The sequence below is a fragment of the Gorilla gorilla genome, chromosome 14 (assembly GCF_029281585.2).
Source record: "Gorilla gorilla gorilla isolate KB3781 chromosome 14, NHGRI_mGorGor1-v2.1_pri, whole genome shotgun sequence".
NCBI classification, from domain to species: domain Eukaryota; kingdom Metazoa; phylum Chordata; class Mammalia; order Primates; family Hominidae; genus Gorilla; species Gorilla gorilla.
In genome coordinates this window covers 56,200,570-56,213,310 of record NC_073238.2, presented here as the reverse complement: position 1 = coordinate 56,213,310, position 12,741 = coordinate 56,200,570, and the positions used below count along the sequence as shown (strand labels likewise).

General features: G+C 37.5%; 1 protein-coding gene across 2 annotated transcripts in view; it reads left to right on the top strand.

Moving 5' to 3' along the window:
- The window catches only part of VWA8 (von Willebrand factor A domain containing 8), a 391,686-nt gene that overhangs the window by 37,275 nt on the left and 341,670 nt on the right, over positions 1–12,741 (top strand). For both annotated transcript variants that reach the window (XM_031001353.3, XM_055360043.2), the window contains one exon: positions 12,080–12,210. In XM_031001353.3, coding sequence (XP_030857213.3) covers positions 12,080–12,210 — 131 coding nt within the window. The remainder of the gene's footprint in view (positions 1–12,079; positions 12,211–12,741) is intronic.

The following is a 12,741-nucleotide window of genomic DNA, read 5'->3' as shown; positions in this document are numbered from 1 at the left end:
AGTTCCAAGATTTCTATTTGGTTCTTTTTTATGATCTCTATCTGCTTGTTGAATCTCTGAGGTTATAAATTGTTTTCCTGATTTCATTGAATTTTCTGTCTATATTCTCTTATATCTTGCTGAATTTCCTTAAGATTTTTTTTTGAGTTCCTTTTTAGGACATTTGTAAATATCCATTTCTTTGGGGTCAGTTACTGGGGAATTATTATGTTCCTTTGGTGGTGTCATGTTTCCTTGCTTTTTCATTTGTGTGTGTGTGTGTGTGTTTGTGTTCTGATGCTGATTTCTGTGCATTTGATAGAGCAGTCACCTCTTCCAAACTTTACAGAGTGGCTTTTTTAGGGGAAGACTTTGACCTGCAGATGGGCCTGAAGATATTGGTTGGGCACGTTGGAGCAGTGGTGTAGTCTCTGTGCAGCTACAGCTTCTTTAGTTATGATCAATTTCAGCAATGACTACAGGTGTCTTGGTGGTCTAGGCTGCAGGAGTTTGTGTCAGTGATGGTGGCAGCATAGGTTATTAGGGTCCTCAGTGGCCAAAGCTTCAGGGATCCTCCTGTTCTTGTCTTTCCCACAATGGAGAGTCTTAGATGAGGGTATCTCTCTTGATGTCTGGTCTGACACAGCCCACAGGCAGATGCAGCAGCACAGGGATCTGGGGCACAGGTCTGGAATTCCTAGGCCCGGGGTCTTACAAAATTACTGAAACACTATGACTTGAGGTGTTGCTTCACTTTCCAAGGCAAAAGTGGATACAGTTCTCCCACAAAGCTGAGGTCTGTTTCTCCGAAGCAGTTTTTTTTTTTTTTTAATTATACTTTAAGTTCTAGGGTACATGTGCACAACGTGCAGGTTAGTTACATATGTATACATGTGCCATGTTGGTGTGCTGCACCCATTAACTCATCATTTACATTAGGTATATCTCCAAATGCTATCCCTCCCCCCTTCCCCCACCCCACAGCAAGCCCCGGTGTGTGATGTTCCCCACCCTGTGTCCAAGTGTTCTCATTGTTAATTTCCCACCTATGAGTGAGAACATGCGGTGTTTGTTTTTCTGTCCTTGTGGTAGTTTGCTCAGAATGATGGTTTCCAGCTTCATCCATGTCCCTACAAAGGACATGAACTCATCCTTTTTTATGTCTGCATAGTATTCCATGGTGTATATGTACCACATTTTCTTAATCCAGTCTATCATTGATGGACATTTGGGTTGGTTCCAAGTCTTTGCTATTGTGAATAATGCCGCGGTAAACATACGTGTGCATGTGTCTTTATAGCAGCATGATTTGTAATCCTTTGGGTATATACGCAGTAATGGGATGGCTGGGTCAAATCATATTTCTAGTTCTAGATCCTTGAGGAATCACCACACTGTCTTCCACAATGGTTGAACTAGTTTACAATCCCACCAACAGTGTAAAAGTATTCCTATTTCTCCACATCCTCTCTAGAACCTGTTGTTTCCTAACTTTTTAATGATCGCCATTCTAACTGGTGTGAGATGGTATCTCATTGTGGTTTTGATTTGCATTTCTCTGATGATCAGTGATGATGAGCATTTTTTCATGTGTCTGTTGGCTGCATAAACGTCTTCTTTTGAGAAGTGTCTGTTCATATCCTTCGCTCACTTGTTGATCAGGTTGTTTGTTTTTTTCTTGTAATTTTGTTTAAGTTCTTTGTAAATTCTGGATATTAGCCCTTTGTCAGATGGGTAGATTGTAAAAATTTTCTCCCATTCTGTAAGTTGCCTGTTCACTCTGATGGTAGTTTCTTTTGCTGTGCAGAAGCTCTTTAGTTTAATTAGATCCCATTTGTCAATTTTGGCTTCCGTTGCCATTACTTTTGATGTTTTAGACATGAAGTCCTTGCCCATGCCTATGTCCTGAATGGTATTGCCTAGGTTTTCTTCTAGGGTTTTTATGGTTTTAGGTCTAACATTTAAGCCTTTAATCCATCTTGAATTAATTTTTGTATAGGGTGTAAGGGTGGGATCCAGTTTCAGCTTTCTACCTGTGGCTAGCCAGTTTTCCTAGCACCATTTATTAAATAGGGAATCGTTTCCCCATTTCTTGTTTTTGTCAGGTTTGTCAAAGATCAGATGGTTGTAGATGTGTGGTATTATTTCTGAGGGCTCTGTTCTGTTCCATTGGTCTATATCTCTGTTTTGGTACCAGTACCATGCTGTTTTGATTACTGTAGCCTTGTAGTATAGTTTGAAGTCAGGTAGTGTGATGCTTCCAGCTTTGTTCTGTTGGCTTAGGATTGACTTGGCAATGCAGGCTCTTTTTTGGTTCCGTATGAACTTTAAAGTAGTCTTTTCCAATTCTGTGAAGAAAGTCATTGGTAGCTTGATGGGGATGGCATTGAATCTATAAATTACCTTGGGCAGTGTGGCCATTTTCACGATACTGATTCTTCCTATCCATGAGCATGGAATGTTCTTCCATTTGTTTGTGTCCTCTTTTATTTAGTTGAGGAGTGGTTTGTAGTTCTCCTTGAAGAGGTCCTTCACATCCCTTGTAAGTTGGATTCCTAGGTATTTTATTCTCTTTGAAGCAATTGTGAATGGGAGTTCACTCAAGATTTGGTTCTCTGTTTGTTATTGGTGTATCGGAATGCTTGTGATGTTTGCACATTGATTTTGTATCCTGAGACTTTGCTGAAGTTGCTTATCAGCTTAAGGAAATTTTGGGCTGAGACAATGGGGCTTTCTAAATATACAATCATGTTGTCTGCAAACAGGGACAATTTGACTTCCTCTTTTCCTAATTGAATACCCTTAATTTCTTTCTCCTGCCTGATTGCCCTGGCCAGAACTTCCAACACTGTGTTGAATAGGAGTGGTGAGAGAGGGCATCCCTGTCTTGTGCCAGTTTTCAAAGGGAGTGCTTCCAGTTTTTGCCCATTCAGTATGATGTTGGCTGTGGGTTTGTCATAAAAAGCTCTTATTATTTTGAGATACATCCCATCAATACCTAATTTATTGAGAGTTTTTAGCATGAAGGGCTGTTGAATTTTGTTGAAGGCCTTTTCTGCATCTATTGAGATAATTATGTGGTTTTTGTCTTTGGTTGTGTTTATATGCTGGATTACATTTATTGATTTGCATATGTTGAACCAGGCTTGCATCCCAGGGATGAAACCAACTTGATCATGGAGGATAAGCTTTTTGATGTGCTACTGTTTTCGGTTTGCCAGTATTTTATTGAGGATTTTTGCATCGATGTTCATCAGGGATATTGGTCTAAAATTCTCTTTTTTTCTTGTGTTCTCTGCCAGGCTTTGGTATCAGGATGATGCTGGCCTCAAAAAATGAGTTAGGGAGGATTCTCTCTTTTTCTATTGTTTGGAATAGTTTCAGAAGGAATGGTGTCAACTCCTCTTTGTATCTCTGGTAGAATTAGGCTGTGAATCCATCTGGTCCTGGACTTTTTTTGGTTGGTAGGCTATTAATTATTGCCTCAATTTCAGAGCTTGTTATTGGTCTTTTCAGGGATTCAACTTCTTCCTGGTTTAGTCTTGGGAGGGGTGTATGTGTCGAGGAATTTATCCATTTCTTCTAGACTTTCTAGTTCATTTGTGCAGAAGTGTTTATAGTATTCTCTCATGGTAGTTTGTATTTCTGTGGGATCCGTGGTAATATCCCCTTATCATTTTTTATTTCGTCTATTTGATTCTTCTCTCTTTTCTTTATTAGTCTTGCTAGCGGTCTATCAATTTTATTGATCTTTTCAAAAAACCAGCTTCTGGATTCATTGATTTTTTTTGAAGGTTTTTTTTGTGTCTCTATCTTCTTCAGTTCTGCTCTGATCTTAGTTATTTCTTCCCTTCTGCTAGCTTTTGATTGTGTTTGCTCTTGCCTCTGAAGCACTTTCTAACAGCTTACACCCAGGGGGCAGGAATATAGCTGTGGCTCTGACCGTGGAGAGCAGTGTGCAGAACTGGCATGGCTCCAGGGAAGAAGGGGAGCCTCAAAGGTTCAGGCCCCAGGGAATAGGGCACAGCTACAATTTAGTACCTAGAATCAACAGGGCACAGTGGCAACTTGAGCCCTGGGAGATGAGATGTCACACACTAATTACTCTTGATGCTGGGATGGTGACACTCAGCAATAGCCCAGGTTCTGTGCAGCCAGGTGCAGCACTGTCAAGAACCCAGAAATGGCAAGGCACAGATACAGCCCAGGGGACAGGGAGCAGTACAGCCTCAGTCTACTGCCGCGGGAGGTGGGGCTCCTCAGCAGCTCAGATTCTGAGTTCCTAGTCCTGTTCTAGGGAGGAAAGGCTCTTTGGCCATTTGACCTGTAGGGCAGAGGCACAGCTCATCCAAGGCTTTGATTCCCTGGAAGTAAGATGCCGTATCAGCTTGGCCCTAAAATATATAGCTACATGGGTTGGAGGAGGTGCTAGGTCCCTGAGAGGCAGGGTACAGTGTCGGCTATGGCACTGGGTAGGACATCTTCTCTGGTGTGCTGGAGGGTTGGGGCATCCAGGAGGATAGGATGTTGCATGGGTGTGGTGTCTGGGGGTAGTTTGAAGCTGTGGGTCCCCAGTGAGAGCATCACTTCAGCTCAGGCCTTGAAGGGCAGGGTACACCAATGTCTGGGATGCAGGGGATGGAGCAGCTTCAGGGTAACTTGGAGCATAGCAGTAGCTAAATTCAGGGATTGGGGGCTACCAGGTAGCTGTGCTGCAGTGATGGCAAAGCCTCCAGGATGGAGGGGTGCAATGACTACCCATCCCTGGAACAGGATGCACTGGAGCAGTGGCTCTGGTTACAACACAGTAGCAGCTCAGGCAGGGGACTGGGGTAAGGCACAGTGTCGGTTTGTTCTCTGGGAGTAGCACAGAATGTGTACTCTGGGGAGCTCCCTCAGCTGGGCTCAGAGCCTGTGAGGACTGCAGGAATCTCTGGTAGCAAAGACTGCAGGTATCCATAGTAGTGATGCGAGCTGGTAGTGTCCTTCTGCTTACCTTTTTCCTGCAGAGAGAAATACCTCCTGGGTCCAAGCTGATCCCCAAATAGGGGCTGAGATCATCCTTGGCAGAGGCAAAGTTTCCTTTCCTTCTCTATGTGGCCATCCTGGGTTTCTGTGCTCTACAGGATTTCTCCTACTCCTTTGCAGTTCTCCAGGGCTCTCCTTTATTTATTTTGGTGGAAATGTCGTTTTTTCATTTGTTTGGCTTGGTTTTTGTATGGGGGAGGAGTGCTAGGAACTTCAAGTCAGCCATCTTACTGATACCACTTAGCAATGATCCCATGTGCTATGTAGAATTATGCCGTTTAGTCTCTAAATATTTGGAGATTTTCCAAAGATCTTTTCATTACTAATTTCTAATTTAATTTAATTTTGGTCAGAGAACACACTTTGTATGGCTTGAATCTTTGTGAAACGTATCTAATGTTTTAAAAAATGACTGTATATGTGTATCATTTAAGAAAATAATAGTATGTACTGTATATACTATTTTGTATATACAGAATGTTTTCTTACCTTTTTTTATTTGCAGACCATACTTTTGTATGTACAGACCATTTTCATAAAGCAACATATTGTGGACATTTCCTTCTGTAAAATATTTTCTAAAGCATGACTTTAAAAAAATAACTTTTTTGCAGAACTAATATATTTTTGTGGTTCAGAAATCAAAACAATATAAAAAGATATACATTGAGAAATTATATATTCACCCCTATTCTCATTCATGTTAATTCTCACAGTATTAGTTTCAGGGGAATCTGTCTTGCATTTTTCTATACAAACACAAGCAAATATACATGTATACTCTTATTTTTGTACACTTACACAAAAAGTGAACAACATGACACTTAATCATTGAATATGAATATGTATAATTATTTCATACATATTGATGAATTTTTCCAATTTTAAGAAAAGCTGAATATCTTCTCTGTGCTGAGCACTGTGCTGGCCAGTGCTGTAGATTTAGTTTTGATAACAGCTATATTGGATCATAGAAACATCAGCCCACTTTATAAATGATTGGCTTTATATAAGCTACATAAGCTGATGTTTTATATATGTATTATTTCTTTTGATGTCTTCAAAGAACCTTATTTTATTCATCTTTGTATTCTTGGTGCTGAGCATATAGTAGGTCCTTAATAAATATAGCTGTGTGAATAAATTAATTTTTTAGTTCAGTTAGTTCGTGTTGTAAATAATGAGGACTTTGGTGCTAAATATTTTCACCGTTCATGTCCATTATGTCTAACTACAGAATGTTACATGGTAAATAGGGGAAAGTTTAGCAGATGAGCACGTAGTTGCAGTGAGGAGGTTAGTCATGCTTCTTTTGAAATCTTGTGTTGTGATGTGGTAGAAAAATCAAATTCAGGGGCGTGTTATGGGCCTAGATGTAGATTCTTTCTGAGCTATTTTGTGGGGTGATGAAATGGTAATGAAATGTCAAGTGAAAGTACTCTAACATAGGCTTTACCAGTGAGGATGTAGTAAGTACTGGGTTCCTTTCTCCCTTATTCTTCAGATTTGCCTCTAGGCCCAGCAGGTAATTTGAGTGTAAACTCAGGAGCCTATTCATATCCACCAAATCCACACTATACAGCCTGGTGTCCAGGGTACACAGCAGAGATAGGAGTTTGCAGGTGAGGATGAGACTTGAATAATTCTCCCATACCTGGTTCTCATTGGCTGAGGGACTGGGCATGGTGCTTTACCTATAATCCTCACAAACCATACTCAATAAGTATTATTATCTTTATTTTGAAAATAAGGAAACTACAAATCTGCATGTTCTGCACATGTATCTCAGAACTTAAAGTATAATTAAAACAATTTAAAAAAGAAAATAAGGAAACAGACCTGAAAGAGTCAAAATGCTTGTCTAAGGACATGGATAAAAGACAGGATGAAAAATCGCAATAGGTCTGTCTGGCTTCAAAGACTTTTTTTTTTCCTCCATTATATTATGCTGCTTTTTGGGATACTAAGAAAACATTAACAGTTTTGAAGGATTTATTATAATAGAATCTGACCTATGCTTAATTTTCTAGACTTTTAATTTTAACTTTTATATGTATGAAAATTTGAGTTCATGAAGGGAGAAAATTATAATTTAGGTAACTATGATAAAATTACTTTAAAGCCTTTGAATATGGCCGGGCAAAAAATAGTACATATTTTTTGAAAACAAATATTGGTTAGGAATTGAATCAGGGATTTAGGCCAATATGAACTACATGTTTTTATCTTTACATAGAAAAGGAATCTTAGAATATAGGATCAAGCTCTTTGGGATTATTTTGACATCGGTTTATTATTATGTGGACTCCTGGAAGGTAGCATTTTGTGCCTGAAAACATTGAAGTTGGGGATTTCTCTCGTGTACTGTGCTATGTTTATATTAGGTTATGCATGGCAGTTTGGCACTTTGTTTTGCAGATGTTCGTAATGTACAGTCTTGAATCTTGTTTCTATTTCTGGCATGCTTTTAAGTATGACTCATGTTTTCTTGAGGCCATTCTAAAAATACAGCTAGTTTCAAGCATTAATGTAAAATATACCACAGATACCACATAGCACTGCATGATGCTTTCTTTCAGTAGTTTAGTGCAATTTCCTGACAAATTAAATATAGACATGCTTTTTGGTAAAATACGCTATACTAAAACATGAATAAGTGAAAGTTGGATTTTCTTTGAGAAGTAGATCCTCTGATAACATAATATTCATTACAAAATAATTTTGAAATTTTAATAAAAGGAATAAAACATACCATTGATAACACCAAAAAGAAGTAGAACTAATGGCTGGAACAGCAAGTCTGCTAAATTTGATGTAGCTCTGAGAGGTCCACACTTGTAGGGAAAGTCTTGCACCTGAAGCCAGACACCTGTTGAAAAGCTTTTGGAGGGGCTGTAGAACATAATGACTGAAATACAAGTTTTGGACTTAAACAACTTAGGTATAAATCTTGGTTTATGGACTTACCAGCTATAGACAAATGATACTACATTTCCAATTTTGATTTTCTTATTGTAAAATGGGAGTAATCAGTATTTAACAAACACAGCATTTACTATTATTAGACACTGTTCTAAGTGCTTAATATAATCCTCATAACAACTTTGTAAGTAAGTACAATTATATCTATTATACAGATGAGGAAACTGAGCAGAGAGGTTAAATAACTTGATTAAGGTTACATAGCTAGTAAATAGTAGAGTTGGAATTTGAACCCAGCCAATCTGTCTTGAATCTGTGTCCTTATACAATAGGTCTGCTGCTTTCTAGAATTGTTATGAGATCCTATGTGAAAAATTGTTTGTATGTTTACCTGGTACCTGATAGGAATGCAATAAATTATAGCCATTATTAGTATTGTTATTGGGGGAGAATAAAAGCAGGGAAAATGTATGTTCTTTGTGAAGGTATGCCATAGACTACAAGGCCAGCCATGGGATTCAGAAGTAGCTTATATGTATTAAGAAACTTATGTAAAATTGGAATGTGATGATGAGAGCCTTAGATATCCTGACAACTCCTACAGGCTTACTCTAAAGGTAGAATTTATTCTCTACTGATTTTCTCCCTAAAAGTTTTATCTTTCAGAAGGCAAAGGAAATAGAGAGAAACTCTTTCTCTGGGCTTAATTGTGACAAACTCATTAGTGGTGTGCAGGCAACAGAGGCCTTGAGAAAAAATAATGACTACACAATATTTCTCAACTATGGTGCCATTGACATACTGGGCAGGATGAGACCATCTTGGTCATTGCATTTACCATCACAAAATATCAGTGGTGTACCAAATTATTTCTCATTTCCCAAAGCTTTACAACAACCCAAAGTACTCCCAGACATTTTCCAAATGCCTCCTGGCAGGCCTAGAATGGTAGCAGTATGGTCACCAGTTGAGAACCACTGTTGAGTGCCAAGAATAAACGAAGGACTGAGACTAGTCAGATGTGCCTTAAGGCAGTGTTTGTCAGTACATGTGCATCATGCTGAAGTGGAAGACACTCCCAGGAGCATAAACAGGATTATACATAATTCCCAGGGCTCTAGCTTTAAATAACTCCATGCTTTTCTCTTCTACTTAAGAAAGTACACTGGTGTACAAATGGCTCTATTATGGCTATAACCTCAATTCTGCTCCAGTTTGCTTCAAAAAATGAAAAGATAAGTTATTCCTAAACATCAGCACTTTATTATACAGAAAATTTATGAGGGGCAGGCCTCACATTTGATTAGGAACTGCTACCTTAGATTTTAAAAAATCTTGAAAATGATTATGGTTCCAAGGTCAAAACATTCAAAACAAACTGGAAGTATAGAACTAAATTGAGACTCCATAATTATAAACAGTTACCAATAGTCATAAATAATAAAAGGTGGGAGGAAGTTAAAGAAACCAACTTGGCTTGAACTTCTAGAACTTTACAAATTTTGGATTTTAAATTATCAAGTCCAGATAATGGAAGGTCAGGCACATTGCCAAAGTTGAATACAAAGTGACACAAAACTGTGAGAGTACTATAGAGAATGCCTGTGGCCAAATTAAGCTGAGATTTATGAAAATGTAAAGAAAAAACCCAAAGTGTTTTTAAGTTTTTAATTATATGTTTGATATCAGAGTAGGAAGAGGTAATAGATTTACAGCATAGGGAACATTGTGTAGTTTTACTAATAAAGAAGTTAAGGTGTCTTAACTCTTATTTTGTTTCATCCTTAAACAGCAAGGAGGCTGACTTGTCTTGAAGCAAGAAAGAATAGACTGTATATTATAAAGATTGATTTAAGCTTCAAGTAGAAAAGAAAATAGGTAAAAGGGCATGTGATAGTTATAAATAAGATTAACTCTCTAGACTCAGGCCAGTTGCATGCTAGCATCATGAAACTACCTAATAGATTGCTGAAAAGTATAGGTTCTTAGAGCAGTATTTTTCAATCTGTTTTTCTTTATTACTCTCCTGCAGATATTTTCTCCCTGTAATTATTCCTTCCTAACCCCAAGAAACTTGAATACCATAGATATGTTATATATCTGCTTATGTACTGTGTCGTTTTAGAGATGGAGTCTCACTTTGTCGCCCAGGCTGGAGTGCAGTGGCGTGATCTTAGCTCACTGCAACCTCTGCCTCCCCTGTTCAAGTGATTCTTCAGCCTCAGCCTCCTGAGTAGCTGGGACTACAGGCTTTGCCATGTGGGCCAGGCTGGTCTTGAACTCCTGACCTCAGGTGATCCACCTGACTCGGCCTCCCAAAGTGCTGGGATTACAGGCGTGAGCCACCATGCCTGGCCGAGGACCATAAACTATTGTAACATCTAAACATTTTTTTCAAGTCTCCCTTCTAGGAACCAACTTTTATCCCGCTAGGGATGCATGTCTTAGGGATTTTATCCTGCTAGGGATGAATGTCTTAGAGGATTTGTAAAAACAAGAGAGAAACCAAACAGTTCTACTTGAAGTAATGAGTCTCAGACATATGGGCATTTGTTTTGGGGAGATTATAATATGCTTTAGTGTGACTCCAGTGACATGATAAACCAAACAATTTGCCCAAAACCTTGTCCTTGATCTTCCTATCAGAATAATGAAAATCAGAAAATTATCTTGTCCAAAGATTAAATGTTTGCTTTCTTTGGGGCAGGGGAGTACAGGAGAGACTACCCTAACAATATTGTGCTGTCAGAGGAGGAGAAGCACTAGAAGCACTAGATATTTAGTCCTAGGCTTTCTTAGTTGGATCTTTGAACTAATCCGTGACCTCAGTGGGGTGATTAAACAAAGTTTAGCACATATGGAATATTTGCTACATACAAAAGACATTATGTAATACAGATGTCTGTGTCTGTCTGTATAAAATGCAACATAATAAACACTGTAACCCACATCTAATGTAAAAACTAGAATATTACCAATATCCTTGAAGCTATACATAAGAATCTCTTTGATTCCATGGCCACTCCTTACCCCCAGGTATCCAGTTATCATCAACTTACCATTCCCTTGCTGTTTTGCTTTTTCAAGTACTGTTTTATCACATATATATCTATTTCTAAAGAATTCATTTGCTAGTTTACTGAGATTTATTAAAATGGTATTATACATGATTTATTCTTATTTTTTTTCACTCAATATTATACCTTTAAGGGTTAAGCATATCATTGGAAGTGGGGGTCTTTTATTCTTTTTTTGTTGCTGTATAATATTTCATTCTGTGTATTTATTCATTGTTCTGTCTCCAGTTTTATTTTGGACAATTCTGCTCTGAGTATTATACGTGTCTCTTGATGTACAAGGTTATGAGTTTTTCTTTTATACCCAGGAATGGACTCACTGGGTGATTTACGTATGAGCAAAAACAAACTAATTGTATTAATTTAAACATTTTAGAAAGTGCTGAGTTAGAAGATGAGCACATTGATGGGGTGATTTAATAGTAGACCTGGAAGGGCGTTGCATGGGGTGGCCTTCTATTCACAAAAGAATTTGGTATAGAAGAATAGACTTAAATAGTTAATTCTAAAGAAGTAGTTTTAAGTCTACATCAAATTTTCTAACCATGATCTTACAACCCATTACCAACTTAAGTTGTAGTATGCTTTTCTCAGATTTTTTAAGACTATGATAATCATTAACTATCTGGGATGATTTGATCATATCTCTCTTTTAGAACAAAAAGATTGGACTATAAAATTGTGATTAATCAAATCAGTTCCTCAAATCATCCTTGAAAATCACTTTTATTTCTTTAGGAACAGTTATAGGTTATTATTCAAATGTTATGGAAAGCTTTCAAGTAAGGAATATGTAATTCTTTGTGATATTATAAACTTAATCTTGTTTTAGCATCGACAATAATGGTTTTATTGTAAAACTATGTGAAAATTCACCAGGTGTCTACATGTTTGTCCAGATAAACATATGCATATGTTTATATATATTTATATACATATGTTTATAAATACATACACAGATAAACACATATTTTATATACATTATATATATATAAATATGTCCACATTACTTGGAGATTTATATTATAAGTAATACTTAAATTTGCACTTCATTTTCTCTTTTTTCTTTATAGTTTCAGACTCTCTGGCTCAATCTGTAGTTCAGCATCTAAGATGGATAATGCAGAAGGATCTTTTGGGGCAAGATGTTTTTCTAATAGGACCTCCTGGGCCTCTTCGACGCTCTATTGCTATGCAGTACTTGGTGAGCAGTTAATTCTTGTCAATTTCTAAGGGTCTTAACTTTGTAAGCTATGAAGTAAAATAAGATTAAGAATTTATAAAAAATATCAGAATTAGTCATTATTTGAAACAAATGCTGACATCAAAGGGTGATTTGTTTATAAAGTGTTTGGCATAAGTTAGTTGGGAGTCAAATGTATAGCTTTAGCAAATTTTCATAGCTTTAGCAAATTTTTACTGTAACTAGAAAGTCCCCCACTTCCAGTAGAAAAGAGATATAAATTCAGGCAATGAGTAGCAGATAGAATCAGCAAGTCTGAAATTACAAAGCAAAACTTGGTATTGTACTGCTTAGTGAACATTCCCTTATCTCAGGCTCACATTTTAAAAAGCCAAACAACTCCCTTGACTTTTGGAAGTTATGCAGTCTTTAAAGGAAGCCTAAGGTCTGTAGAGTATCTCTTCTGTGTTATATATCTCCTTGTTTTTTCTTTAAATAGATGAGAAAACAAGTTCACAGAGGTTAAATAACTCACTCAAGCTTTATCCAGCT